General features: G+C 40.1%; 4 protein-coding genes across 12 annotated transcripts in view; all 4 read left to right on the top strand.

Annotated features, from left to right (window-relative positions):
* LOC115362656 (homeobox protein Hox-C13a) overlaps positions 1 to 25,430 on the top strand; it is a 146,010-nt gene that overhangs the window by 99,227 nt on the left and 21,353 nt on the right. The gene's annotated exons all lie outside the window — the stretch shown is intronic.
* On the top strand, positions 3,032 to 6,612 carry hoxc8a (homeobox C8a). 2 transcript variants are annotated; one of them, XM_030056681.1, is made up of 3 exons: positions 3,032 to 3,467; positions 4,125 to 4,127; positions 5,066 to 6,612. In XM_030056681.1, exons 1-3 carry the CDS (start codon positions 3,032 to 3,034, stop codon positions 5,380 to 5,382), a joined length of 756 nt encoding a protein of 251 aa, XP_029912541.1. In that variant the 3' UTR covers positions 5,383 to 6,612. The 2 variants fall into 2 exon arrangements, with proteins under 2 accessions (XP_029912541.1, XP_029912540.1); XM_030056680.1 differs by lacking the exon at positions 4,125 to 4,127.
* hoxc6a (homeobox C6a) lies at positions 16,985 to 18,143 on the top strand. Of its 2 annotated transcripts, none has more exons than XM_030056684.1 (2): positions 16,985 to 17,378; positions 17,836 to 18,143. In XM_030056684.1, exons 1-2 carry the CDS (start codon positions 16,985 to 16,987, stop codon positions 18,141 to 18,143), a joined length of 702 nt encoding a protein of 233 aa, XP_029912544.1. The 2 variants fall into 2 exon arrangements, with proteins under 2 accessions (XP_029912544.1, XP_029912543.1); XM_030056683.1 differs by having other exon boundaries at positions 16,985 to 17,381.
* On the top strand, positions 19,933 to 21,898 carry hoxc5a (homeobox C5a). The gene is made up of 2 exons (XM_030056682.1): positions 19,933 to 20,422; positions 21,690 to 21,898. Exons 1-2 carry the CDS (start codon positions 19,933 to 19,935, stop codon positions 21,896 to 21,898), a joined length of 699 nt encoding a protein of 232 aa, XP_029912542.1.

The raw sequence follows: 25,430 nt of genomic DNA, 5'->3' as shown, positions 1-25,430 counted from the left end.
AGGGCTAAATTGCCTTTTTGTGGTGGCAAACAATGCGGACAGGATGCTGTAATTTCAAAGCCCAATCCAGTGCATTTCCGCACAGCTAGGACAAAAATGCCAGTTTTACAGCCCTGTTGGAGCTCGGCTGTTTGTCTCAAATGCAGACGAACAAAGCAAACTCGACTAACTGGCTAGACGTCTGGGCTAAATTACTTTATGGTTTTAATGGACGGTGGTGGTGGACTCGTTCAAAGGAGAGCCATGCGCTTCGTTCAGGGGACTTTTGCCTGATGGGCCAGCCGCAACCCCCCTGCACTTCATCACATGAGAGGTCTATTAGCCTACAATTAGATGGAAAAAGTCAATAGTTATTTGTGCTTAAATATGAGTGCTACAGACCACGGTTGTCTCTTTTATAGGACCATGTAGCGGGTAAGAAATGACATCAGAAAGTTCGACAACTGGGCTGCTGTGAAAATAGATGAGACTGAAATTGTTTCATTAAAGTTTGTGTATGGTAAATAATGCTTTGATTCAGCTCTCACTGTAATGACAGCAGTTTGGTCGAATTTAAGTAAGCTCACATAGATTTGTGCAAACTGAAGGCCTTTACTGTCTGCATTACAGCAGTCTTATTGGTGGATTCAGTTGTGTTTAGGGATACATGTCAACACTAGATGACGCTGTCGGTCCACGTTTTGACCGAGGTCCTGTCTCTTGCCTGGCTTTTACAGCATGCTCTGTGGCTTGGCTGAAAAATGAAGAGTAGCCTATCGATGACAAAATGACAAATATGGTCACTCACCGCATTTTGTGTAATAGGCCACAAAGTACCACTCAGGAATGCTGTGAACTGGTTTTGTGCCGGGTACAAAATGTATAGATAAACAATTGTTTTTTTATATATTTCTATTTTAAAAAGGGCACTTTTATTTGACCATCAGGTCAGATCAGTTTATTTATTTATTCATTTACCTCACACTCTGAATTTCACAGAAATACTTTTGTTATCGTCCCACTAGGTTTTTGTTTAGTTTCTAAGTTTGGTAAGGATGTGGGCTTTTATGGCATTGTTGCAGCGTGTGCCCATTGCAAACAATGTAGTTTGGCTCAAACAGACTGTAGTTCCAGCAAAATGTCTCACGACTACAATAAACATTTACATTTAGATAGGCTTAAATTGTCTTGTGATACCTTCAGTCTTTTCTTTTTCTTTTTTTTCTTTCTGTCTGTCTTTTTTTGTGTGGCAATAGGACAGTTAGAAAAATGCAATAACACCGTGAAATATGCTCTACTAACTATAACAAATATAACATCAAAGAGGAGTCAGGAGGCAATATTTAGATTTATAGACAGCACACTTTAATAGGAGACCACAACACTTACACTTATAGCATTAGTAGCTGTAACAAGAATAACACAATAGCTACGGTAACAACAACAATAATACTAGCGATAATGATAGCGGCAGTTATAATTATAGTAGCAGCATCAATAACAACAACAACAACAATAATGATAATAATAATAATAATAATAATAATAATAATAACAATAATAATGATAGTGATAATGATAATAATAATTTTAAGGCCTACATAGTAAGATTAAGCCTACCTTCTCGGGCCGTTGAAAACATTAAAGCTACTGTGTCATATGTATACTATCTTTAATATTTGACGATTGAAATTGTCAGTGCCAGCAGTTCAAAGTCCCCAGGAAGTTTGTAACAACGATTGGCAATCTGCATATTTATAGAGTGTGAAAAGTCTATAAATTTGCTCTGTGTGCCTTTCATATTTTACGATGATGTGTTAAAATCGTCAGTAACCCCACAAAAACCACACTGGCATATTTGGGGAGACAGCCTATACAACTGCTGAGCTGGGAATATATGCGCTGATTATAGCTAAACATCCAATGTAAAATTTTATGAACTTCTCCACGTGGGAGATTTACTACTTATCCTCGTAGGTTTTACGGGGTCAGTAAGTGGCAGCTAGTATTCATAGGTCGTGTTTATATTTGCGTGTGTCGCTGTTTTACTGCGCATGGTGCGAGTGTGTTGCCCTGGCCGTTGCTTGATTACAACGCAGAGGATGTTTTGTCTCTTTGTATGCATTATTTCACACACACACACACACACACACACACACACACACACACACACACACACACACACACACACACACACACTTTGCACACTTTGCACACTTTTGTATCCTAGTTTTAGTGATATTTCTGTTGTTGTTGCAATAATTTGACTTCATGAACTTTCTAATGCTATTTTATCCTGCTGGGCCATCAAAAGGTCAACTATAGCCTGTAATTTAGCGTATAAACCTCCAATATGGCCTGTGAGAGGGGCAATCCAAACTCAGCAGACCTATACCAGTTATTATAGACTAAACATTCCCAGCTTTATGTGCATAACCTAAATACACAGGTTACGCTATGAATTTGGACCAATGAAAGAGCGCCCTATATTTTAAAACCTTTACTTTTTACAATTTCACTACTCCGTTGATTCCAACATACCTTTATTGTGATAAATATAACATTGATCATACTTAAAGCCTCTGAGGTTGTTGGAGATGATTAGTGCAGCTCCTCTCAAGGTGTACAGGCCCACGTCTGACCGGTCGTAGAAAGATGAAGGGGAGGGGGTGTTTCGGGGTGTGGGGGGTGGAGGGGTTGGTTGGGTGGGAAGCTAAAAAAAAAAAAAAGAAAGAAAAGAGCAGCGTCTGTGACTGTGCCGGTGGAGCAAGCCAGCGCTAACCTTAGCTAACGCACATCCAAAGCACATGCCATGAGCTGGGTTTGAGCTTGTAAAAACTGGAAAACACTGAAGACTACGAGAGAAATCCGATGAGAGGAGCGGCTGAGAGAGAGTGAGCTGCCGTAGATTGTCCAAAGGGGCAGCGTTTCTCCTAGTTCCGGTTTGTCTGCTGTGTGCGCTGTGCGAGTTGGGACCCTAAACAAAAGGCTGCCATCATCCTAAGGAGATATTCTATTGCGAGAGAGCCCGTCTGCTTGATGCAAACTAAACATGAGCTCCTATTTTGTTAACCCTCTTTTTTCCAAGTACAAAGGCGGCGAGTCGCTGGAGCCAACTTACTATGACTGCAGGTTTCCACAAAGCGTTGCCCGCAGCCACACGCTGGTGTACGGACCCGGAGCAGCTGCACCGGGCTTTCAGCACCCGTCCCATCATGTGCAGGACTTTTTCCACCACGGGACCACAGGGATCTCCAACCCCGGATACCAGCAAAACCCCTGCGCTTTGGCTTGCCATGGAGACGCAACGAAATTTTATGGATATGAAGCCCTTCCGAGGCAAACGCTTTATGGTACCCAGCAAGACGCAAGCCTAGCGCAATACCCAGACTGTAAATCGTCGAGCAGCTCTAACCCCGGAGAAGGACAAGGCCACTTAAATCAAAACTCCTCTCCCAGTCTTATGTTTCCTTGGATGAGACCCCACGGTCAGAACTATACAATTATTTCCTAATATTCTTTCTGTGTTGCTCGTTCTCCGCCTGAGTGTGCGCGCGTGTGAGTCTCTGTGTATGTTTGTTTGTGTTTGTGTGCATGTGTGCTAAATATGCCTGTGTGTGTGTGTGCCTGTGTCTATGTGTGTTGTGTGTGTGTGTGTGTGTCACAGATAAAGCAAAATAAGTATAACATGAGCACTTGACTTTGAGCCTACAACTCTAATGCACATTTCCATTCCGGGGTTGCATTGTTGCTGTGAAAAGTGCCATTAAAAACAGAATTGCTGATCACAGCTCATGACACCAGTTCTTTGAAGTCAATTATCATTGTCATAAGATATTTCACAAACTCTAAATGCTGTAGGGAAAGGCTGAACGTGTCACTGGCTTAAAACAAGATGGTACCATAGGCCACAACTAGCAACCCCAGTAGAGTGACAGAGAGGTTAGCCCAGTGAAACACAGCATGCCCCGATCATGTAGAAACCGGGTTAGGGGATCTGAGGGAATGGGAGACACAGGCCCAGTGTGGCTCAGACGCACAGCCATAATCATAACGGCTTTGCAGATATTACTTCTTCCTTTCATGGGTCATTCTTCTCAGGCTATTACACAGGCTAGCCTACATTTATCTACATTTGCCTCAAGCAGGTACAAGGTTCATTTTATGTTTTTTTATATGCAGACCCCAGAGAGGTATTTAACTATTTGTCTGTCACCATCACTTGTTAAAGTACTGTTATCTCTTCTCTCTATGCTTTTCATTTTCTCCCTCTTTTTCTTGCGTGTGTGTGTGTGTGTGTGTATATATATGTGTGTGTCTTCGTGTGTCTTGTATGGCTGAACGAGCTTAATCAGACTTTTGCCCAATTGTAAATGTGGAAAATAACACTAAATCTCTTTCTATATACACACATCTATCAGTTTAAACATAAACTTACAACAGTGTGCATTTATATGGATTTATGTGTCTAGGCATATGGCACCACTGACATGAGAGCATTTTACACAAATTTGCTCATATTGATAGATCTATATATTAATTGATAGCCACATATTATTATTATATTATTATTATTTGACAGCCATTATTTTATTGTTACACCATAGACATTTTCCCAATACTCACCCAATAACCATCAATAGAATCAGCTGTAATAGGCGCTGGTAGGAATTGTTCCAGTTAGCTGATCATTTCTGCAGGAATATATAGAAATAATCACATGAATTGTTGCAAACAGGAGAGGAAAATACTATTATTATGCTCCTTAATTAATAGACTATTATTTACAGACTACACATTTAATTAGGGATCTACTGCTTCGTGTATAGGCTTTGTGTAGCCTAATAAATATAACTGTGATTGGATTCCAAATCGAATTTACACAGCTTACCTAAAATAAGGATTCCTCCCGCTATATGAGTAAATATGAGTTGTTAAGGCGCAAAACTAAATTTCATAGCTGATCGTTTTTTATTCTAAACGTTCATTGTGACGAAACAATGACTTTAGAATTAATTACTCATTTGGAATGTTTTTTAGGGGACCTTGGTCGGTCCAGCTAACCTCCTGCTTTATTTCATTCAAGCCCCAGGAAGACGGAATGGAAGGCAAACCTACAGTCGCTACCAAACTCTTGAACTGGAGAAGGAGTTTCTCTTCAACCCTTACCTGACCCGCAAGAGGAGGATCGAGGTGTCCCACGCCCTGAGTCTCACCGAGCGGCAGGTGAAGATTTGGTTTCAGAACAGGAGGATGAAATGGAAAAAAGAGAACAACAAAGACAAGTTTCCGGGTCAGAGAGGAGAGGCTGAAGCCGAGGCCGAGGAAGAGGGCAACGAGGACGGTGAAGGGGAAGAGGGAGAAGAGAAAGAAGCGGAAGAGAAAGCGGAGACCAAGGAGTGATTTTATGGTCTTTTTTATGGTTATATGGCTGAAAAAGAGAAAAGAGAGGTCCCATAAACAGACGAGGAGTCAGAAGGAGGCAGAGAGCGTCAACTTTATGACCACCCTTTCATTTTGTCAAGAGGGGACAGGAATCCCACAGATATTGCTGTCATAAATAGGCAAAAAATTTCCCTTCTTACAATTACCTTGATACAAACATGGTTAGAATAGCCATTTGGATTTCACTAGTAGCTACACACGCTTGTAGCAATATCTTATTTGATAGAAGTAACGCCCTTGCCAAAGGGGTAAATTAAAACGCATGTTACACGGAAAATGGCTTGGCAACTTTTACAACTTAAGTTTTCATAACCATAACAAAAGCATAGCCAAACATGATCAAAGATATGACCAACGCCGACCTGTGTTGTAAATATTTAATAGCCTACATTTAAAAGAACATGGAACTCATTTCAAAATAGCTGCCTTTCCGAAATTATAAGCGAAATGTAGGCCTAACTTAGTAGTATAAGTGTTCAACATCATCACAGCAGTTACATTGGCTGTAGCAGCCCATGTATAAACCACAAACGTTTTCTTATTATTATTGTTACTGTTGTTTTACTCGTTTTCATGTGAATGGCTTAGACAAAGATAGCCATTAGCTCCTCAGACATCTTTTTTCTAGGATTACCAGGGAAATGCAATCGTATGAAATCCTTTGATGCTACCTAAACCTGGGGAAATTGCAATAGAGATTTCTGAATATAGAGATTTCATATGGTTTTATTTGAAAGTGTTATATATCGACCTTATATTATTAAGTTATGTATGTAGTATTTACCCAATATACAGTATACACTTGTTGAAGACAATTTGTGAGTCTTGGGAAGACAATTAGCTCAAAGCCAAGCAAACCATTTTGAGATTGTACCACGGCACTACCTAAACACAGAGCCTTGCCTTTGCAGAATTTATATTCCATACTTGTGGCATTGCTCTGTTTTGATTGAAAGCTATTTCCCCAACAACTAAAACTGCCTATAACGCACATTACTGTGTATGATAATACCTGCTACAATTACAACTATTTTAAAGTAAGGAATTTTTATTTTAATGTGCTGGTGATATAGCGTAGTTGTTTTGCACTGAATATAATCTTTATGTACGTCTTGTTATATATTGATGTTAACAGTATGCTCGTTTCCTGGTGTTTTCTCCTGTGAAAGACGGAATTGTGTGTCCCCGCCATTGTTGTTGATGTAAAATCACGAATAAACAAGATGGCTCACATACATTTCTGATTTTTTTTTCTGATACTACAGCCATGGTCACTGAATTCGTCTCCTAAGTCCCACACATAAAAAGAGCACACATATGCCAAGTTATAGGCTAACGGGATGTGTATGGAGTGTGTTTCACCTATTGTACCCCCCCCCCCCCCCCTTCACCACTAGAACTCTTTTCTTGCTTCTTCACTGTATTTATGGTAAGCTCTCAGTCGACAGTTATGATGTTTTATAAACTTTGGCTTCATGGTAACGTTAAGGGCTTCACCATGACCCCCCATTTTCGCATAGGGATCACTTCCAACTGGTATTTGTGAATAAAAAAAAACTATGAGTATTTCCATGAGAGAATTGGCAATTACAAATATACTCATGTATTTTGATGATGGTTTGATTTTTAGCCCATATGCAACCAAAGCGTTTACTGAAGACCGTAGGGAGTGAAGAGAGGGAATGCGCCTCGACTATCCTCTTGAATAAAAGTAATTTAAACTCTCAACTTATTTGATTAAAAAAAAGCCAGACAGACTTTTGCAGATGCCACCGTTTACCTTTTAAGGAAAGGTTGTGAATCCCATTCACAGCATGTGTATTCTCCAAAGGCTGGCCCGTTTGATTCATCCTCTTAATAAGAAAGTTCCTCTCTTCAGGGAGAGCAGAATGCTTTTCTTAATGAATCTTAGGATGAATAATAGCTGTTCGAGATTATATGAAGAAACTCCTGGTGTTTTACCATAATAATCAGACTAAATAATTGCAAAACATATGGGAATCTAGCTGTCTTCACCAGGCAAGGTGTTGCAGCCTCTGTTGTTGGAATTCAGTTATAGACGGACCTCTAGCCAGCATCAGCGCTCTGAAATGAAACCGAATAAAAGACCAAGTGCAGGTAGCGCTTTCCCCAAATATCTCGTCATGTCCCGTCCTTCTCTATACGCTCAGACGTATTGTTTCGATTAACATTGTGTGAACAGTCACCTAAATAATATTTGTCCCATTTTAGTGTCACTACTCCATTATTCCCCAGAACCACAACAGTGTCACCGAATTCACTCAATTTTTTTTGTTACATAAAGTATAGTCTGCACCCATTTGATTATACAAATGTAGCCTTTCTCATGCTTATTTTCTGTACTTTTAGGTCGATATTTTGAAACAATCATTATGCCTGCGAATGCGAATTGTCCCTTCACTGTGAGTGGACTGCTCTTCCACCAACTGAGCACCAGCCAAATATTTGTTTAATACCATCCTGAATACGGAATTACTCCGCAATTACAACACTTTTCAAGTAAACCATTGTCGTTTTGTGTCGTTGTTTCAATTTTAAAAAATCTGAATTATTCAAAACTCCTTGGAGGCTACATAAGTGCGTTATATCGGTTCAATAAAATATATATAACACACTATATAAAAAAAAAAAAAAAAAAAAAAAAAAAAACACTTAGCGATCTATTCGATGTGTATAGGGCAATGCTATAGGCTATTATAGGAGGCAAACACCTTACCTTGGAGGCTACTGCGATATGTGAGGGGTCGAAAACTCTCACTAACTCACTTTTATTCCTCAAAGTTACTTTAAGGTCCTTCTTTGTTTCTTTCTTTCTTACTTTCTCTCTTTCTTTCATGGTTTCATGCTTTTTCTTTCTTTTTTTAAATGCACATTTTGTTTTTATGTATGCAGGTATTTAACATAGTTTGTGAAATGAAGGCCTGAATAGAATCAAAAGGTTTTTGCGGACAGAATAAAAGTAAATAAAGTCAACTTTGCTTAAAAAAATCTTCAGTTAATTACTGTTTTTTTTGTTTTGTTTTGTTGCTAAAACCTAGCGTTCTCACATAAAGCTATACTGGGCTGATGAAAATCTGCGTGATGTCCACAAAATTAATTGAAAGCAGTTCTAGTGTGGCTTAACGAAATAAGTGATCCAAAGCAACACTGAGGGCAAATCAGAGCAGCTTTGCCTATTTCATTGAAAAAAACAAAACAAAACAAAAAAAACACACACACAAAAAAACGCAACAGCACAACGTAACGCCATCTTTTCGATCGCATTTAATCCTTAAAAATATGCAGATGTTGGCCCTTACACTGATTGTTAATATATAGATTTGTTTTCCATATTATCAGTATTTCCCCACTATGTAGGTCTTGGCCTAGACTACACAAAAGCATTAGATTCAGATCTTGACGTTACGGCTGTTGAGCCTTTTTGTCTTAATTTTTCTTTTGATGTTGAATGAAACAATGTTGTCTAAAACGCGGCCTTTTCATCCAGGGTGTTTATTTCTTTCAAAGCGGCCTCATTTGCGTGCGTGTTGGCTTTAGAAATTTCCGGAAGTGTTCCTGCAAGTGACAGCTATTCTGCCCCACCGATGGGCATTGTGTGTGCACTTTTACCAGAGGACTGACATTACCAATAAAGTTTAGTGTACCTGCTGTAAACTTTATTGGCGGTGTAAAGGCACGGCCCGCATTATCCTGAATGGGTCTATATCCTTTGTCTTTATGTGCCCAGGCTCAGTGTAGACTGCACGGCCTGCCTGGACAAGACGCACGCACATCCATGTATGTAATTCAATATTTCATATTTATTTGAACAGGGGGAGTTGTTTTATTGTATCATTATTATTATAGTTAGGCTACATTGAGACTTCATGTTAAGGTTTCTTTAAAAGCTGAGAGCTCTGGCTCTGTCAGGGGGATGGAAGCAGTAAAAGCTATGTGGTACTAATAGATGTGAAACTGAACGATTTTCTGATATCATCTTGCACCATTTTCTCTTTTACGAGATCATCTTGCACCGTTTTTACTTGTGTTTCGATGCAATTACTCCGCTGAGGGTGATGGACATTTCTTGTAAATCCTGTGCCCACCAACTTCTCATAGTATCCAGTTCTCTCGTTGGAAATTAAAACCTCAGAATTTATGTAATCATTTTCCAGAGGCGTCATTTGTCTCCTGAATGTGGGTTTTACATGCACGCCCTTGTTGGCAGCACAGCTCAAACTTGATTTCAATAGATTCCTTGTCTTAAGTTTGATGACTGATATGGCATCTTCTCTGCTGGCTCTAACCTCACCTACTTTTCGATTTGTAAAATTTTCAGAGTGCAATATTTCCAAATAGTGAATTTGCTATCATTTTCCTGTTTAGATTAACTTAATTATCTTTGCACCTGGACGATATAGGCTACACTTGACGCTGGGTGGTTTATCCTTGAGTTTGCAAGTTAACCTGTCTTCTCACCGCTATATAACCATAATCGGCTCAAATCAATAAAAAAAAGCTTCTAATGTGGAAGTGGGAAATCTCTCTCTCTCTCTCTCTCTCTCTCTCTCTCTCTCTCTCTTTCTCTCTCTGTCTCTCTCTCTCATGCCTGCCTTTACTTTGGTTTGAGTAGGTAGCATCCTGGTGTGTATTTTCATAGGCCTATCTCACTTTTTTTTTTTTTTTTTTTTGGCTTGCTTGGGTACATCATGGAATACAGCTCATCCATCACGGGATCTGTCTCATTCTGACTCGCGTCAAAATTTGCGATGCCCGGAAATTTCAGCATTTGCACTGCATATTGTCTGTCCATTTTTAGTTTTGTGTGATCGAAAAAAGGAGAAGGGGAAAAGATGGGTGCAAACATTCCTGGTTGTTAAAGGGAGAAATTTACAGCTGAGTAATAAAAGTTTACGACTGAATCCATTCTGGGATTGGCTGCAGCGAGCCACGTGGCACACGCTCTATGAACATGAACTTTATGCTGTTGTCTATTCTCTGGTCCTTCCCTTGTATCAGCGGCGGACTAAGCTGGGGCGTAGAAACCTCTTTTTTCCCTTATACTGATATTAAAACAGCGCATAGTTATTTTGGCGGTCCGTCGTTTGATTCTCAGCCGATTTTGACTTCCTGACAGAAGGAGCTTCGCGACAGTCGCCGCCTCTACCAGCCGCTGTCTGCGTTTGTCCCCCCCAGAGGCAATATAACCGGGACTGGGGAGAGAAAGAGAGCAAGCAAGCCCGTGAGAAAAGACCCTCCCGAGCAAACAGAGAGCCTGTCTGTTCAAACTCCCTTTGCCTGGATGTGGAGATAGCCCAGCCCGCAGTATACTGGAGATGTGCGCTGTGTTGATGTATCCACTCTCCATCATGACCCCTCTGCCGCTTTGCTGGACCACAGCGCAGCCACAGCCTACGGAGAGCCTACTGGGGTAAGATAACACTATTCTCTATGTCGCTCTGATTTTTCTTTTTAATTAATATTTGGCAACCGTCCCGTGGCTTGAATCGATGGATGATGCCAAACAGTGAAGTGTGGGGGATCCTGTGATCTTGTGATGGAAGGGAGGGTGGATGCACCTATTTTGCACCGTTGTGACCTGACCTGTAGCCCTGGAGGCTGCTGATGCCCTTAGAGACTGTTGTGATGCATCCATACATGACCAAGGCAAACTGGTACAGCTGCACATTAATGGTTTACTGACCAGTTTAGCCTACATCTGTGGAGGCTTCTTGAGAGTGTAGTGCCATTATAATGTGTTATATTGGATACTGATAGAAAACTTTCCCATCAGTCATGTGGGCCCTCTTGGCAGTGACACATTTAATACAGTTGGTTGATGACAGTCCTCCCATTTCCCACTTCCTGCTATTTGTTGCCATTGTATTCAAGGAAGTGCTTGAATAGCACACATACACTGATTCACACGCAAACACCATGTGCACGCGTGTGCCCACAAACATTCTTTCTCATCGTCTCTCTCTCTCTCTCTCTCTCTCACACACACACACACACACACACACACACACACACACACACTCAAGCTCCCGGCAGTGCCCCCTAGCGACTAGAAGTATTGGATGTGGAAGTGGGCGGGTGTTGAGGCTGCTGGGCTTGTTGTTTATGGCTGTGGGGTTCAGTGGCGGCTCACTGCGGATGTAGGCTGGCCTGGCCGATACACTGCTGAATTGAAAGCGTCTGTGACCAGCGAGCATTGCAAATACCTCAGCGATGACATGGATGAGTGTTGCTGGCTGTGTAATTTGCTGTTGTCGCATTGGAGAATGGCTGTATTTGTTTTGTCTTGAAAATGAGGTGCAAGGATGTGAAGATGTCGCCTAGTGACAGAGCCAGTGACGAAACTGTTGTGTATTGAATGTATTTTTTTTTTATTTTACACCGTGAACAAAAATTATAATACTGTCATTTATCATCATCATCATCATCATCATCATCGTCATCATCATCATCATCATCATCATCAATGTCGTCATCATCATAGCAGAAAAAAACAAAACTTATTTATTTATTTATTTATCTTCAACATGAGTTGGCCTAAATAGAGTGCTATGAATTAAGCAGTACATTTTGAAATACTTTACATAATTTGTGGGTGAAATGTATAATTTTGTGACCAAACACATTATCCATAAATTTCTTAAATTAGTTTTTTTTTTTTTTTTTTTTCAACATTTGACAGAGGCGATGTTCAGCTTTTATTAGACAACACATACAGCAAGTCAGTGTGTTAAACACCACAGAAGCAAATAAGAGAAACTGCAGCTTTGTAAGCTTGTGTGTCTGTGTGTGTCTGTGTGTGTGTGTGAGAGAGGAAGAGAGTGAGAGAGACCAAGAAAGTGTTAAAAAAACAGATAATAAAGGAAATACTAAGGGACAAGGGATATAAAACTTTTATTGCACCCCAAACTAGCAGATTGGTCCCAAAAGAATTTTATTGTAGCGTTCAAAAGTATCTTCAGTCCCACCGTGTGTGTGTGTGTGTGCGTGTGTGTGTGTCAGTCTGACGACGTGACAATGTGTCATTTTATGTGCATTTGAAGTTGAAAGCAATTGTTTCACCAAATGACAACAAGGGAGCTGTAGGTAACTGAGGCGCTAGGTTTTATTGTCTGTGCGAACAGAAAATATTTTTATGTGAGAAACTGATGTCATGCGTTCCTGTCTGTTGCTGTTGCTCGGCGCTCCCGGGTTTCAGTCTTGTAAAATATTGGCAAAGCCTTGTTCAGGAAGCCTTTAAAGTATTACAAGACTACTAGACTACTGTTACACTCGGTGTTTGCTTTTCCCTTATGTAGCACTGGTGTTGCAATGGATCGTGTCCGCTCCTGCCCAATGCTATGCCTAGAGAGAGAGAGAGAGAGAGAGAGAGAGGAGAGAGAGAGGGAGAGAGAGAGAGAGAGAGAGAGAGAGAGAGACATTAAATTTAATACATACCAACTGTTTGAGTTCTAGTCTAAAATTGTGGAAATGCACATTGTTTTGTCCTACAGGCCTTTAGGACTTAGAGGTAGGCTAGAGATCCGCTGGAGATACAAGTTTGTATATAACTACGTGAAGTAATGAATCTGTCCATATCACCACATTTAGAACTCGAGTTACAAATTCCCGACAGGGCAGAAATTTTTGCCTACTAATGGTCATAATTTATGATGTGTGGACCAACATGTGCTCATTGGGCAACAGCTTCCTGAGTGCTTAACGAGCATAAAGTCGCACACTTCCGGACATTAATTGGGCTAGCCAGTGAAGGCAGAGTGCTTATAGAGGGCTTTATATTGTTAGTATGTGAATTACTCCTTATTATAGGGTTAGACATGGGTTAGAAGAAAGGGATCAGAGAAGATCTCACTGACAAGGCTTTTTCTCTCTTTCTGTCTCTCTCACGGTCATTGTGGTCATGTTTGATAATGTAGAGATTTAATATGTGTTTATAAAACTGAGGAAGGTTTTGATGTTGAGAGTGGCTGTATATCACCAAGCATGCAAAACAAAACTCGTTGCTTACACGGATATGGGCCCCGGTCTACTAAAGGGAGGTGGCCCTGAGGTCTGTTTGAAATTAGGCCTTCAGCAGATGAAGTCGCCTAACTTCGACGCCTAAAGCCTAAATTTACAGAGCATCTACTTTGGCTTTAGAAATAATAATAATGATAATAATAATAATAATAATAATAATAATAACAACAACAACAACAACAACACTATGTTTAGCCCCACGTTACTTATTATCTTTCCATTAAAGGTATATTCTGCATTTACCGTAGCTAACAACAAATTCACAGTATAGGCTTTTGTTAATTTGCATGGTTACTATCCTTACATAATTGATTATTTTCCTATTCGACCCTTCTGTACATTTGTAGTGTTAAGAATTCTGATGTTAGCCTCTTTCGTTCATTGTACATATTACTGGGAATCAGTAGTCACAGCTGAAGGAGACATGAACCAAACGGCTTCTTTCCGTCCTGCATCAAAAGCCGCGCTTGTGATTTGTCCCACAGGCCGCCATAAAACACTAAAACACAGGGGAAAGAAAGACCTTTCTAGTTGTGCACATTTGGACAACCTCTGTTGCATTCCAGCCTCTCCAGTCCACACAGGCTTTAACCTACTAATAATTACAGCCTAAACTTATAACTAAGACCATGATTTAGACTGTGAACCATCGTGGGTTGATATGATGAACGAGAATTTAAATTTTGTTTTGAAATATAAATTAGTTCATGGTCATTCCTAGTTAAATCAGATTTTTTATATTATTTAATGAAAACTCGATAACATTCTGACTGTAAGGTGAATACGAGGCTTTATGTGACGGAGCCGGTTATAAAACAAAGCTCTCTCAAGTTAGGCACGCTTGCTGTTAGTTATGATGATCAACACAAAATGAAACAAAAATTACACTGGTACCAAATCCATCAGTTTTCTTAAATAAAATTTGGGTTTTAATTGTGCAGGTTGAATTAAAATTCAAACTTGGTTTTATTTAAAGGGATGGATAATCAGTGGGCGGGTTTGCGCATTTTCACTATATGGTCTCCAACAACTTTGTGCCCTCCAGAAGCTGCATATCAGTTGATATAAATTGGTATAGTCCATATTGCTTGTGCCGCTTATGAAGTTGGTGTATCCCGCCGATCGAACTGTAACGTGGTTTATAACAGATTTATTATTTAACAGCCAATGGGGAAAAACTTAAGACTCAGACTTTTGAGCCTGATTTGCCTCAAATTTGTGCGGTGCGGATGTCACATATGGCCACGAATAAGGTGAAAGGAAACTTTTATTGCACCAGCGACTTCCTCCTCTTTGTTCTTGTCTCTTTTATGGGCTATTCAGGATCCTAAACAACAGACCAAACACTGTTGCACGTTTAGGCTGCAAGTATTCACCCTATTCAAGAAATCAATGAGGTGGACCAACAGACTGGAGCTAGATCGACTGCGATTGAACAAAATAGCCAGACATTTTCAATAACTGTATTGATTAATTAAGGTATCAATTATGGCCTGTTAAAGAAACGCGCGATGATGTCTATTATAAGTCACATTTATTTTCAAGCAAGTGTGGGAGTTTTGTTTTTAATATAATTTAATTTAAATAGCCTACCTATGACTTTTGATGGGTTAAAATGTTGGCCGTAGCAAAGCCGCTCTCGGTTTCTGGGTTGCAAAAAATCTTTAACTGTGTTGATAGATAAAATCGTGGGGAGTATATGGGACTATATAATATATCATTCATTGAGATGTTACGCATTTCAAGGATCCGTGGTTCACGTTCACACGGTTAACTTTTTGCCAGTTTTTTTTTTTTTTTTTTTTTACACAGCACCTCTATAGTCATTTTCAAACCCATCATTTGCTGCTCTACATCTGAGATAATTATTAGTTCCCTAACCTCGTTCTGTCGAAGGAATTTCGAAACATATTCCCAACAGAAAAGGAGCAGAATCTCTGCATGAGCATTTAAACACAGGGTATTTTAGACAGCTTGTGCTTTTCAAATTGATAGTCAAGATATTTTTTTAAATTTCTGTGAACTGAAGAGACTGTACCTGTGAGCAATCAGCCTGTAATGGAGAGGAAAACATAAACCCAACAGAAAAAAAGAGTAGAAACTCTGCCTAAGCATTTTCGACAACTTGTGCTTTTCAAATTAATCGCCTATTTGTTTTTTTATTTCTATGAACTGAAGGCACTGTACCTGTGATCAGTCAGCCTATAGTGAACAGGCAGACCCCGCTCAGTTAGTCTGTGGAGGCTTTTGCCTGACGTAGGCTGGACAGTCGCATAACTGATTGGATTTTTCAAGAGGGTGGCAGAAATATCTTCTTAAACGCAGTTCTTTACGAGTCGACTTGGACCTACACGCTATTTCCCCTTGGTTTATGCCTCCACATGCTGTGCAGTGCTTTCATTTCTGAGCCTGGAGATTGCTCCTCGTGTTGCAGGGCTTTGCTGCAGAGTTAGTTGTTGGTGAGCTGGGGAACGTCACTTGTTTTATTGCCCTCACAGAAGAGAGACCATAAACGCATTCTTACCACCTACACCCTCCCCCAGTTCAGTGCAAAGGCATGATAATTCCTCACATGCCAGATAGTACAATTAATATATAATGAAATCATTAAGAGTACGTCAGAAAATCGTCAATAGGGGTGAGATTAGCACTAAATACCAATATTCATGTGAAGCTTCATTCAGAGGCAGGGCGTCATGGTGTGACTCTCAATGTATATGGGCCCCCAACGGTCCTTTCTATTTATTGATATTGTATCTCCATAGTGGTGTTAAAAATTACAATTAAGTGAGTTTTACACTCACTCACTCAATCACACACACTTACACACACACACACACACACACACACACACACACACACACACACACACACACACACACACACACACACAGACATACACAAGGACATTATGTCTTAGAAAATAGACAGGGTCCCACCTTTTCTGTTGTAGACTCTTTTGTATAAGTACCTTATAATATGAGTCTTTATTATTCTGCATTTTTGTCGATTTTGAATCCCCGTAGAATATGCCTACTGCACTGAATGTCACGAGTCACATTTTGCATCATATTTTCCTCTTAAATATCATATTCCCACTCACTCTAAGTCTATAATTTCTCATGCAGCCGGACTCTATAGTGTGTTACTCGAACTCTACGTTGTGTTTATCGGCATTTAGCACTAATGTTCAAGCTCTGAGCTAAAAGCTACAGTTTCTCCTCAAGTCCTGGCTCTCAATTGGTGGAGAATGGTCAGCTGACATTGTCATATTGTCTCTCACCGAGCCAAGCCTCAGCTATAACACTCGGGTTTGTGCGTCTTAACCGGAGATTGGAAATTAATAATATTGAATCCTCAAAGTAGCCCACGTCCATTGAGAGAAGCAGAAAGTGGAAAAAAGAAGACCTTCGAGAGCGGTGTGGTTGGTTGACAGAGACGGAGAGGAGATTTACTGAGAAGGAGATTGAAAAGAGACCGATAAAGAAGTGGGGAGAGTTGGAGAGAGGGTTACAGGCAAGGTATGAATTCTTATTTCGCAAACCCGTCGCTCTCCTGCCATTTATCTGGTGGTCAAGACGTTTTGCCCAATGTACCCCTAAACTCCACCACCTATGACACAGTCAGACATTTTTCGTCGTACGGTGCTGCTGTGACCCAAAATCGGATATATGCACCTTTCTACTCTCCTCAAGATAATGTCGTGTTTGGGTCTGGCAGGGCACAGTATGAATATGGATCAAATGTGTTTCTTCAAGACAAGGACGTGCTCCCCAGTTGCAGACAAACAAACATGGGACTCAATACACAAAGCCACATTGCTCAAGAGTACAGTTTGGATCAAGGAAGAGCAGGAGCTCAGGAGCAGAAAAGCAACATCCCGATCTACCCGTGGATGCAGCGAATGAACTCACACAGCGGTGAGTTTTACTACGACAAATAAATTAAGGAAATGGGCCAGTTTTACGATATGTCTTACCAAGAGAGTAAGTTACTTTTTATGGCCCCATAAACCATTACTGTATCCCCTAGACTTGTAGATGGGCCCTTTCATGTGCAAACAAACAGCTTTCATTTTAAGAATGATATAATGGTCATAATCACTACCATTAGACATAAAGAATATCTAAGGAGGCTTTCATTATTTTAGATAATAAACCAGATACTTTAATCTATGTTTGCCTTACAGTTAAAAACAATATATTTTTTCTACATGTTTTTTTGTGAATCTCACAATGAGCCAAAAGTTATATCAAACTGTGCTAGAGTATTATAGTAGATTAAAAATCTGTTATTATATATAAATCAAACGTGATAGCATCATGTAAATTAATAAATTAGTTACAATCTTTTATCTGATTTGCTTCCCTTCAGGAGTCGGCTACGGGTCAGACAGACGCAGAGGACGTCAGATATACTCTCGTTATCAAACACTTGAGCTGGAAAAGGAGTTTCATTTCAATCGCTACCTGACCAGGCGCAGACGCATTGAAATCGCAAATGCGCTTTGTTTAACAGAGCGGCAGATCAAAATCTGGTTTCAAAACCGACGCATGAAATGGAAGAAGGAGAGCAACCTGACCTCCACGGTGACTGGAAGTGAACAGACAGGAGTCTCTCAAGAGGAGGAACGCAGTGGCGCAATGGAAGAGGGGAAAGATGAGGAGAAGAAAAAAGAATAAAAAAAAATTACCACCAGATGACGATGAAAACCCAACATAACTACCTAAAAAAATCTATATGGACCAGAGACTGACTTCACTGCATGATGGCTACTCTGCAGCTCTCTCACTATATTTCATGTTGACCACAGGAGCGTTGAGCCTTACAAGATATCCAAATTATTTCAGGCGCAGTATGGCCCATGCAAAATATCTTGGCATTGGAGCGCAGAATTGGTTTTTGCATTGCCATGTCACACTTGTGTTGTGAAAGGGGGAAAAAAGTATTAATTTCAACGTTATTCCCCATGAAAGCAGAATCTGTGTATTTATCCCACACCCCATCCATCACTGTAAACTCTTTGATCACCTCACAAACTACAGTGTTGGTCAGGCTTAACTCCACGTTTTGCATTAACATTCCACGTATGAAGGAAAGGATCGGACGTACACTTATTTTATCGCAGTATAATGTAGTACTTGAATCGTCCGCAGAAAGTGTCTTGTATAATCCTGAAAGTTGCACGGGATCAAATACACACAAAACTGAAATGCCTGTATATAATCAAAGTAATACTATATTATGTAAATCCTGTGAGGACTTATGTGCATTTAGCCGCCTTGATAGACGCTTCATAACATTGCGCTTAGCCCTTTTTGATCATTTGACACAATAGGCTTTCCTTGTGAGATAGATTTGTACACTAGTAATACTTCACTTTTGTTTGGGGTTACGAATTCATGTTTTGTCATAATTGTGTATCATGGAATAAAATATTTGTAAAACTTTCACCTTCGTCTTGTTCTTTTGGTGTGTGTGGCACTTCCTAACATGACTCAGATGGCCGTATAAAGAAAGGTTGCTTACACTACCCCTCACTCAGTGTGGCTTTTTTGAAAAAAATATTACATTTCAAATTTATCCTAACCTTTTGTTCAGGAGAACCTCTGAAAGTAGCTGAGCGAGGGGGGCAAATAATCTAAGCAAAGCCCAGATTTCTCAGTCAGTTTTGGCCTCTTTCATAAACGTTCAACTTCAAATTGGCATCAGAAACACGGGAAAGGGTGTTTGTTGGCGCACAGTCGAACATTATAACATTCCCGTAGCCCATATATTTATAATAACTTACAGCGACATATAGGTGTGTAGTTTCTTGTCGCCATTTTTCTAAAATTGATTTTTTACCAGTTTAATCGAAAAGTACGCTTATACCGTTACTTACGAATGCATCTGAACTAGAGGTGAATATGGCCTAAACTTCTACTATTAGAATGATCGCTATTATTATTATGATTATCATCATCATTATTAGTGTTATTATTGCTGCTAGTGGTAGTCTATATTGTATATTACTTATGTGGGACACACACGCTGGCATGGTCAGAGAGCAGTGGCCAGCCCTGACCGTCCTGCCCCATACCAGACACCAGATGACGCTCTTGTCTTACTGTCTTGCCCTTTTTTCGCCAAGATCCCTGCATGGTCTTCAACAACCAACAGCTCAAAGTTTACCGGACACGTTTCTCCTATTCATCAATATCCCCATTGAGTATCAAAGCCAATTTATGACTGGCCAACATGTGCACGTGATCCCATACAAATACCCCATATTTGGGCAGCGCGCGTCGGATCAAGAATAAAAAAAAGATTCCATAGCCTACCCCACCTATAAATCCTGGATTATTTTTTTAGGACAGACAGCTCTGAATTTTCCAAAACCGACTATGATCAACAAAACAACGAAACAACCGAAAAATACAACCCGCAGCCCTCTTTAGTGTGTTAGGAAAGTGTCGGCAATACTTAAACATGAGCTCGTATGTTGACAGCTCCATGCTCAGGCAAACAAGCGAGACAACTTCTCCTAACACTATGTTTAATTTCGATCACTGTGGTTCTCGATCTGGGCGCATGTCCAGTTGTTATGAGGGTGTTAATGTGAACGGGATATTCACTTGTCCCGTCCCCACGACCTCTGTTGAACGAGAGGAGATGAAAACTAGCCTGCGTGGCAATACGGATACTCCTCTGCCGCCAGGACCACAGATAACCATGGTCTCCAGTAGCTCGTCCGTGGATGCAAGTGGGCTCAACTACGGCAGTAACACGCTGCTGGGACAAGAGACAGACAGAAACGCGGAGAGGAGCGCGAAATCCAGCGGCAACAAGACCCAGGAAAGCGAGAGAAAAGCGGCGAACACGCAAGCGGTGAAACGAAACACAAATCTGAACCAGCGTCAGGACAGTGAGCAACGGCCACAGATTTATCCATGGATGACAAAACTGCACATGAGCCACGGTAAAGTTTGCCTATTTTCTAAAGTGCGACTTATTCACTCTTAACGCTGCAACACTTCTTTCGCCCGATCCCGTTTCCCTCTTGAGCTTTATAGGCCAAACGCAGGAAATAATAAAAACTCGCGGTCATAAATTTTATGACAAAGGCATCCATTGCTCGTAAACCTGCTCTGTTACGGTGAAGAGGTGATCTGTGGGGTGATTTATGGTGGTATAATTGGATAAGAGAACAAAACTGTGATAAAACTATGAAATAATATTACACATTCGTGTCCTAGTATTATTTTTTTCCACATTGCTTAGTCTATACTCTTAGTAAACCATTATGTACTAGGTTATCAGAGCCTCTGTGTGATGGGGGTTTAGCCTTAAATTGAACTCTTGGAAACAGCAATGCCCTGACCCAATCATGAACTTTTCACCTCGAAAAGATTTGAATAGGCATGCTCGTTTTCCATGCCTTGTATTGGAGCCACTAGTTGCCTATAGGCTACAGATGGGCAGTGAGCACATTTTCTGCAAATAGAAGCCACTTCTGTTTTGTGTTCCTCCATAAGCCCACATCCAAGAACACACAGCAGGGAGTTAACATTAAGTCCAAGGCCTGTTACCTCTCTTAGCACGACAATACTTACAACAAGTCTAAGGGGGGATATTTTTTATACAGTAACTCAGAGTGATTCTCACGTTTTAATTACACTTCCTTAGATTTTATATTAGTTTTTCCTACTAGGATATTTTACTTCTGTGCAAGCGGTCTTAGGCCCAGGCCAGCGTTTGCATGGAGGCCAACACATTATTTTTTCATGCTGCCCTATTTAACTCCTCCAATTTTTAATTACCCCCAATAACAGGATAAGATTTCTTAAATGATAATGTACTTTTTATATTTTTTTGAGACATAAAGCCATTGATGTAATAGATGGTTCTGTCCCCTTAGAGTTTACCCACCTTTTTATTATCTGAAGTGTATACCAACCTTTTTTTTTTTTTTTTTTTTTTTTTAATTTTTATGACATGCATTCGTAGTATAATACTACAGTAGCCAGCATTATTAAACTGATTTAAGTTACATAATGGCACGGTGTTCTTGAGGAGGGAAACATAATTTAATACCTCTCTTAAGAAGTAAATTATTTTTTTTGTTTTGCATTAAGGTTGTTATGATAATCACCGACTGAACCATAAGCAACTTTATTTATTTTGTTTTTTTATTTATTTATCACCACTCCACTGCTGAAAGCTAACCGATTTTAATACCACTTCAGAATCGGACGGTAAGCGGTCCAGGACCAGTTACACCCGCTACCAGACTCTGGAGCTGGAGAAAGAGTTTCACTTCAACCGGTACCTCAGCCGCCGCAGGCGCATAGAGATCGCCCACACCCTGTGTCTAAACGAGAGGCAGATCAAAATCTGGTTCCAGAACAGACGAATGAAGTGGAAGAAGGACTCAAAGATCAAAGTGAAGGAATAAGTGCACTGAACGAGGTGCACGTTCACCCCACACTGCATAGTGCTGGAGTGCTGCCTGACCTCCGGATGAACTGTTAGGAGCAATGACATCATGACACCGCTCTGTAGTGCTTCATCACCAATTATGTGTCACTTGCTGCAGTTTGGGACCTAATGTATTGAATATCACTCACTTTGATCAATCGGTTTACATTTCTAAATTAATTTGCTGCCCATGCGATGATAACCTCACTTTGCTGCATTTGAGGGACCAAAGGTTGAGGGGAGCTGGGTCCTTTACGCTGCAGTGCATGGAAAGGCTATACAGTACCACTAATATTATATAACGTAGAAGAAGCTGAGTGGTAGCCTGACTAATTTCTGTCCATATGATAGAAGATAAACAAATCAAATAAACGCATATGTATTCTTATATAACACCATGATGGTGGCGAGCTGTCAGAAGCAACAGTATATAGTTTTCCAGCCCGTAAAAATGGACGTTTCCCCCCCCTCATTCTTTTTTAATTTAAAATTTATTCTCTGTTGTGCTGCAATGCAAACAAGCTGGACACCTGGTTGGATGTGTGTTTTGTTCAATGAGCAGTGTCTTCGTGGGAGAGTTTTTTTTTTCTTTTGGTCATATGAAGGCATCCTCCTTGTTGTCTTATACCCTTGTGAATCTAAATCCTTATGTGTAATTCAACAATTGTATGTGATAATATTGTTGTAATGTGCAATGGAGACACATCCTCCCTTGGTAGGCTTAAGGAGCCTGGCTTACACAAGGCCTAGAATAATTGATAGAGGCATATTTGTTGATTGTAATCAATAAAATCTCACAATTTAAAGTAAACAGTGTTCCAATGTATATGTGCTCAGTGCATATTTCTCTTATTTTAGGTCTACACCAGATAATTACTTCTTGATATCAGGGGAATAATCTGTGACATCACACACCTGGCTTATATTTAATGACTTTTAACTATATATGGTGAATTAAAATACGTAAAAACAGTAAGCTTACGTTTTTGTCGTGGTTGAAAACCCTACGTTTTGTATGTTTAGGAAGGACTATCTAAGTAATAATATTGTTGACTCCGCCTTTAATGCCACTTTATTTCACTGAGTGATGTCTCCAGCCTAATAATAGTCAGGACTAAATGAAATCTTTAGGAGACACGAGCTTCCCCGTACAGTTGGGTTAGAAATTTGCAGAATTTCCTTTACTGACAAATGCGCATTGAAGTTTAAGGCCCCCCCATAAAACTTTATTGCCCCTTTTCTACCTCTCCACCACAGACAGACTCCGTTTCCTGTTTTGTCAGGGTAGGAAGGGACCTAGCCTGTGATAACATTCGCCCAAACACACAACATGGATGCAAAACTTTGGTTTCCTGTGGCCGCAGACTGACGCGCCATCACTGTGAGGCCATATGGCACCTTTATGATTTCTTCCTGCTCTTTGAAGCAGATATTATTATATTGTAGTAAAAGTAAAACTATTATATAGAGGACATAAACTCATGTCATTTGCTGGCTGTCTACTTTTACAGTAGTATTAGTAATATTCTAGTATATGACGCATAATAGCCGCAAGTTATGAATTAACTCCTTTATAACTTTGATAGCACTTGAAGGAAATAAAAATCAACTCACCTCTCAAACTAATAGCTTCCTATAGAACTTCCTTGACGGCTAGAGAACTGGCTAGCACAGCGTCCACTTTCTCTGCGCTCTGTTAGGCCTAACCTTACGTGGACAATGTATTGAATCCCCTTTTTGTATGTCTTTCTTTTAGGGTATTTTAAAGTTTACAAGGTTACTTATGCCAATTGCCTCAAGCTGGGCCTGTGAATGGTGCATAGGAAGCACGTGGTGTCATTTAAGTGGGTTTTATGGCCTGGAAGAGCTGACAAACCTTCGATATATACACATCATATATAATCTTAACTGTCCGGAATCGCAGCTGCTGGCTTCCCCTTATCTGAGGAAGAAAGGGCTTTGTGGCAGTGAGGGTGCAGTACCTTTCTCCGGACTCTGTAGTCGAGTGGTGTTGGGGACTGGAGGCTGCTGCAGTAAGTTCTTTTTAACTTTGCCTACAGGCCTGCAACGGCTCCGTTATTTTGCCATTTATCACATAAATAATGTTGTTTATGTTTTACGTAAGGCTGACTTCTATCTCGGCATCAACATGCATGATTAGAAAATTAATTAACTCAAAAATTTACGGTGTGGTTGCGTAGGCAATGTGCGTCTTTTGCGGCTGCAGGCCTTGCGTTTTACGATTCCATAGGAGAAATTGTATTTTAAAATGTGAAGGGTAAAAAAATGCATTTTTTTTTTTTTTTGACGTTGTAGAATTAAATCGCCACAGTGTTGATCATATAGAAACGGCTACACCGGTTGTTCGCTTTGACCGGCTTTATTTTTCTGCCTTAGATTTACAAGGTTTGAATCTTAAGAAACAAATCAGGGTAACTGTGTATTTAATATCCTCATACTTCGTCAGCAGGTTTCATTAAAGATAGTTTTCAGGATGGTAACTTTATGTGTTTCAACAGTTTGTTGTGCACGGCTGCTCCTGTTTGTAAGAGAGAAAATAATTTGACAAAATTGACTGTGTGGAAAATCAAAAGTCAACCAGAGCTACCAAAAATAATTTAGCCGCACCCTGCACTCCACCTCTCTCTCTCTCTCTCTCTCTCTCTCTCTCTCGCTCTCTCTCTTTCTCTCTCTCTCTCTTTCACACACACACACACACACACACACAAACACACAACACACACACATTTCCTTAGGCATGATGGTATAGTACAAGTTTGTTGGTGTATATGAAATTGTTCTTGGCAAAGTTTACAATCTGTTTTAATGAATGATATCCTTCATACAAAAATAAGCTTTGAAATGCAAAATAACCTCACAAAATGCTCCATGTCATTATCAGCTTCACCTTGACAAAAGGATAGTTGGAGTTCCAGTTATTTTAGGGTCAAGTTAGTAACTGGGCCAAGAGAAAGGTTTGATTCAAAGACGTTGCTCTTGGCAGTGCAATTATGACATCCTCCAAGCTCACAACTACCCTTTGGAAAAACAAACACCATTTTTCAAGGTGGTGATGAACCTTATATCCCTGAGAGGTGCGGCTGTCTTTGGTTTGTCAGACATCAAAATGCTTCTTTATTTCCAGAGTACAGGAATATTAGTTGTTCAGTAAATTAACAACCACCTCTGTAGCATATCTTGCTTGTTATCCATATTACAGGCGGAGAAATCTCTGAATTGATCAAGTTGGAGACTGATGAGGCAATGTGATCGTATAAGCTCAATAGTTTTCTGTTGCTTTATAGGGCAGATCATTTAAAAGCCCACATGTCATAGAAAGCTATTCAGCCTGCACATGCCTTTTTTTTTTTTTTTTTTTTTAGCCTTAATCAATGTATAGACTTACAGATGGCTTATTCTGATATTATGTCTTGTTTGGCTCATTGTAGCTCAGTTGATAGAGCATGGTGCAACACCAATTGATGTTAAGGCTTCATTCCCAGTGGAAC

Source organism: Myripristis murdjan, chromosome 7, assembly GCF_902150065.1.
Source record: "Myripristis murdjan chromosome 7, fMyrMur1.1, whole genome shotgun sequence".
NCBI classification, from domain to species: Eukaryota; Metazoa; Chordata; class Actinopteri; order Holocentriformes; family Holocentridae; genus Myripristis; species Myripristis murdjan.
Note: the sequence above shows the minus strand (reverse complement) of the source record. Positions and strands in the feature narration are given on the sequence as shown.

Coding starts and splice junctions, on each gene's coding strand:
- hoxc8a (XM_030056681.1), top strand. CDS start 3,032: ATGAGCTCCTATTTTGTTAACCCTCTTTTTTCCAAGTACAAAGGCGGC.
- hoxc6a (XM_030056683.1), top strand. CDS start 16,985: ATGAATTCTTATTTCGCAAACCCGTCGCTCTCCTGCCATTTATCTGGT. Junction 17,382..17,835: donor GCGAATGAACTCACACAGCG/GTGAGTTTTACT, acceptor GCTTCCCTTCAG/GAGTCGGCTACGGGTCAGAC.
- hoxc5a (XM_030056682.1), top strand. CDS start 19,933: ATGAGCTCGTATGTTGACAGCTCCATGCTCAGGCAAACAAGCGAGACA. Junction 20,423..21,689: donor AAAACTGCACATGAGCCACG/GTAAAGTTTGCC, acceptor ATACCACTTCAG/AATCGGACGGTAAGCGGTCC.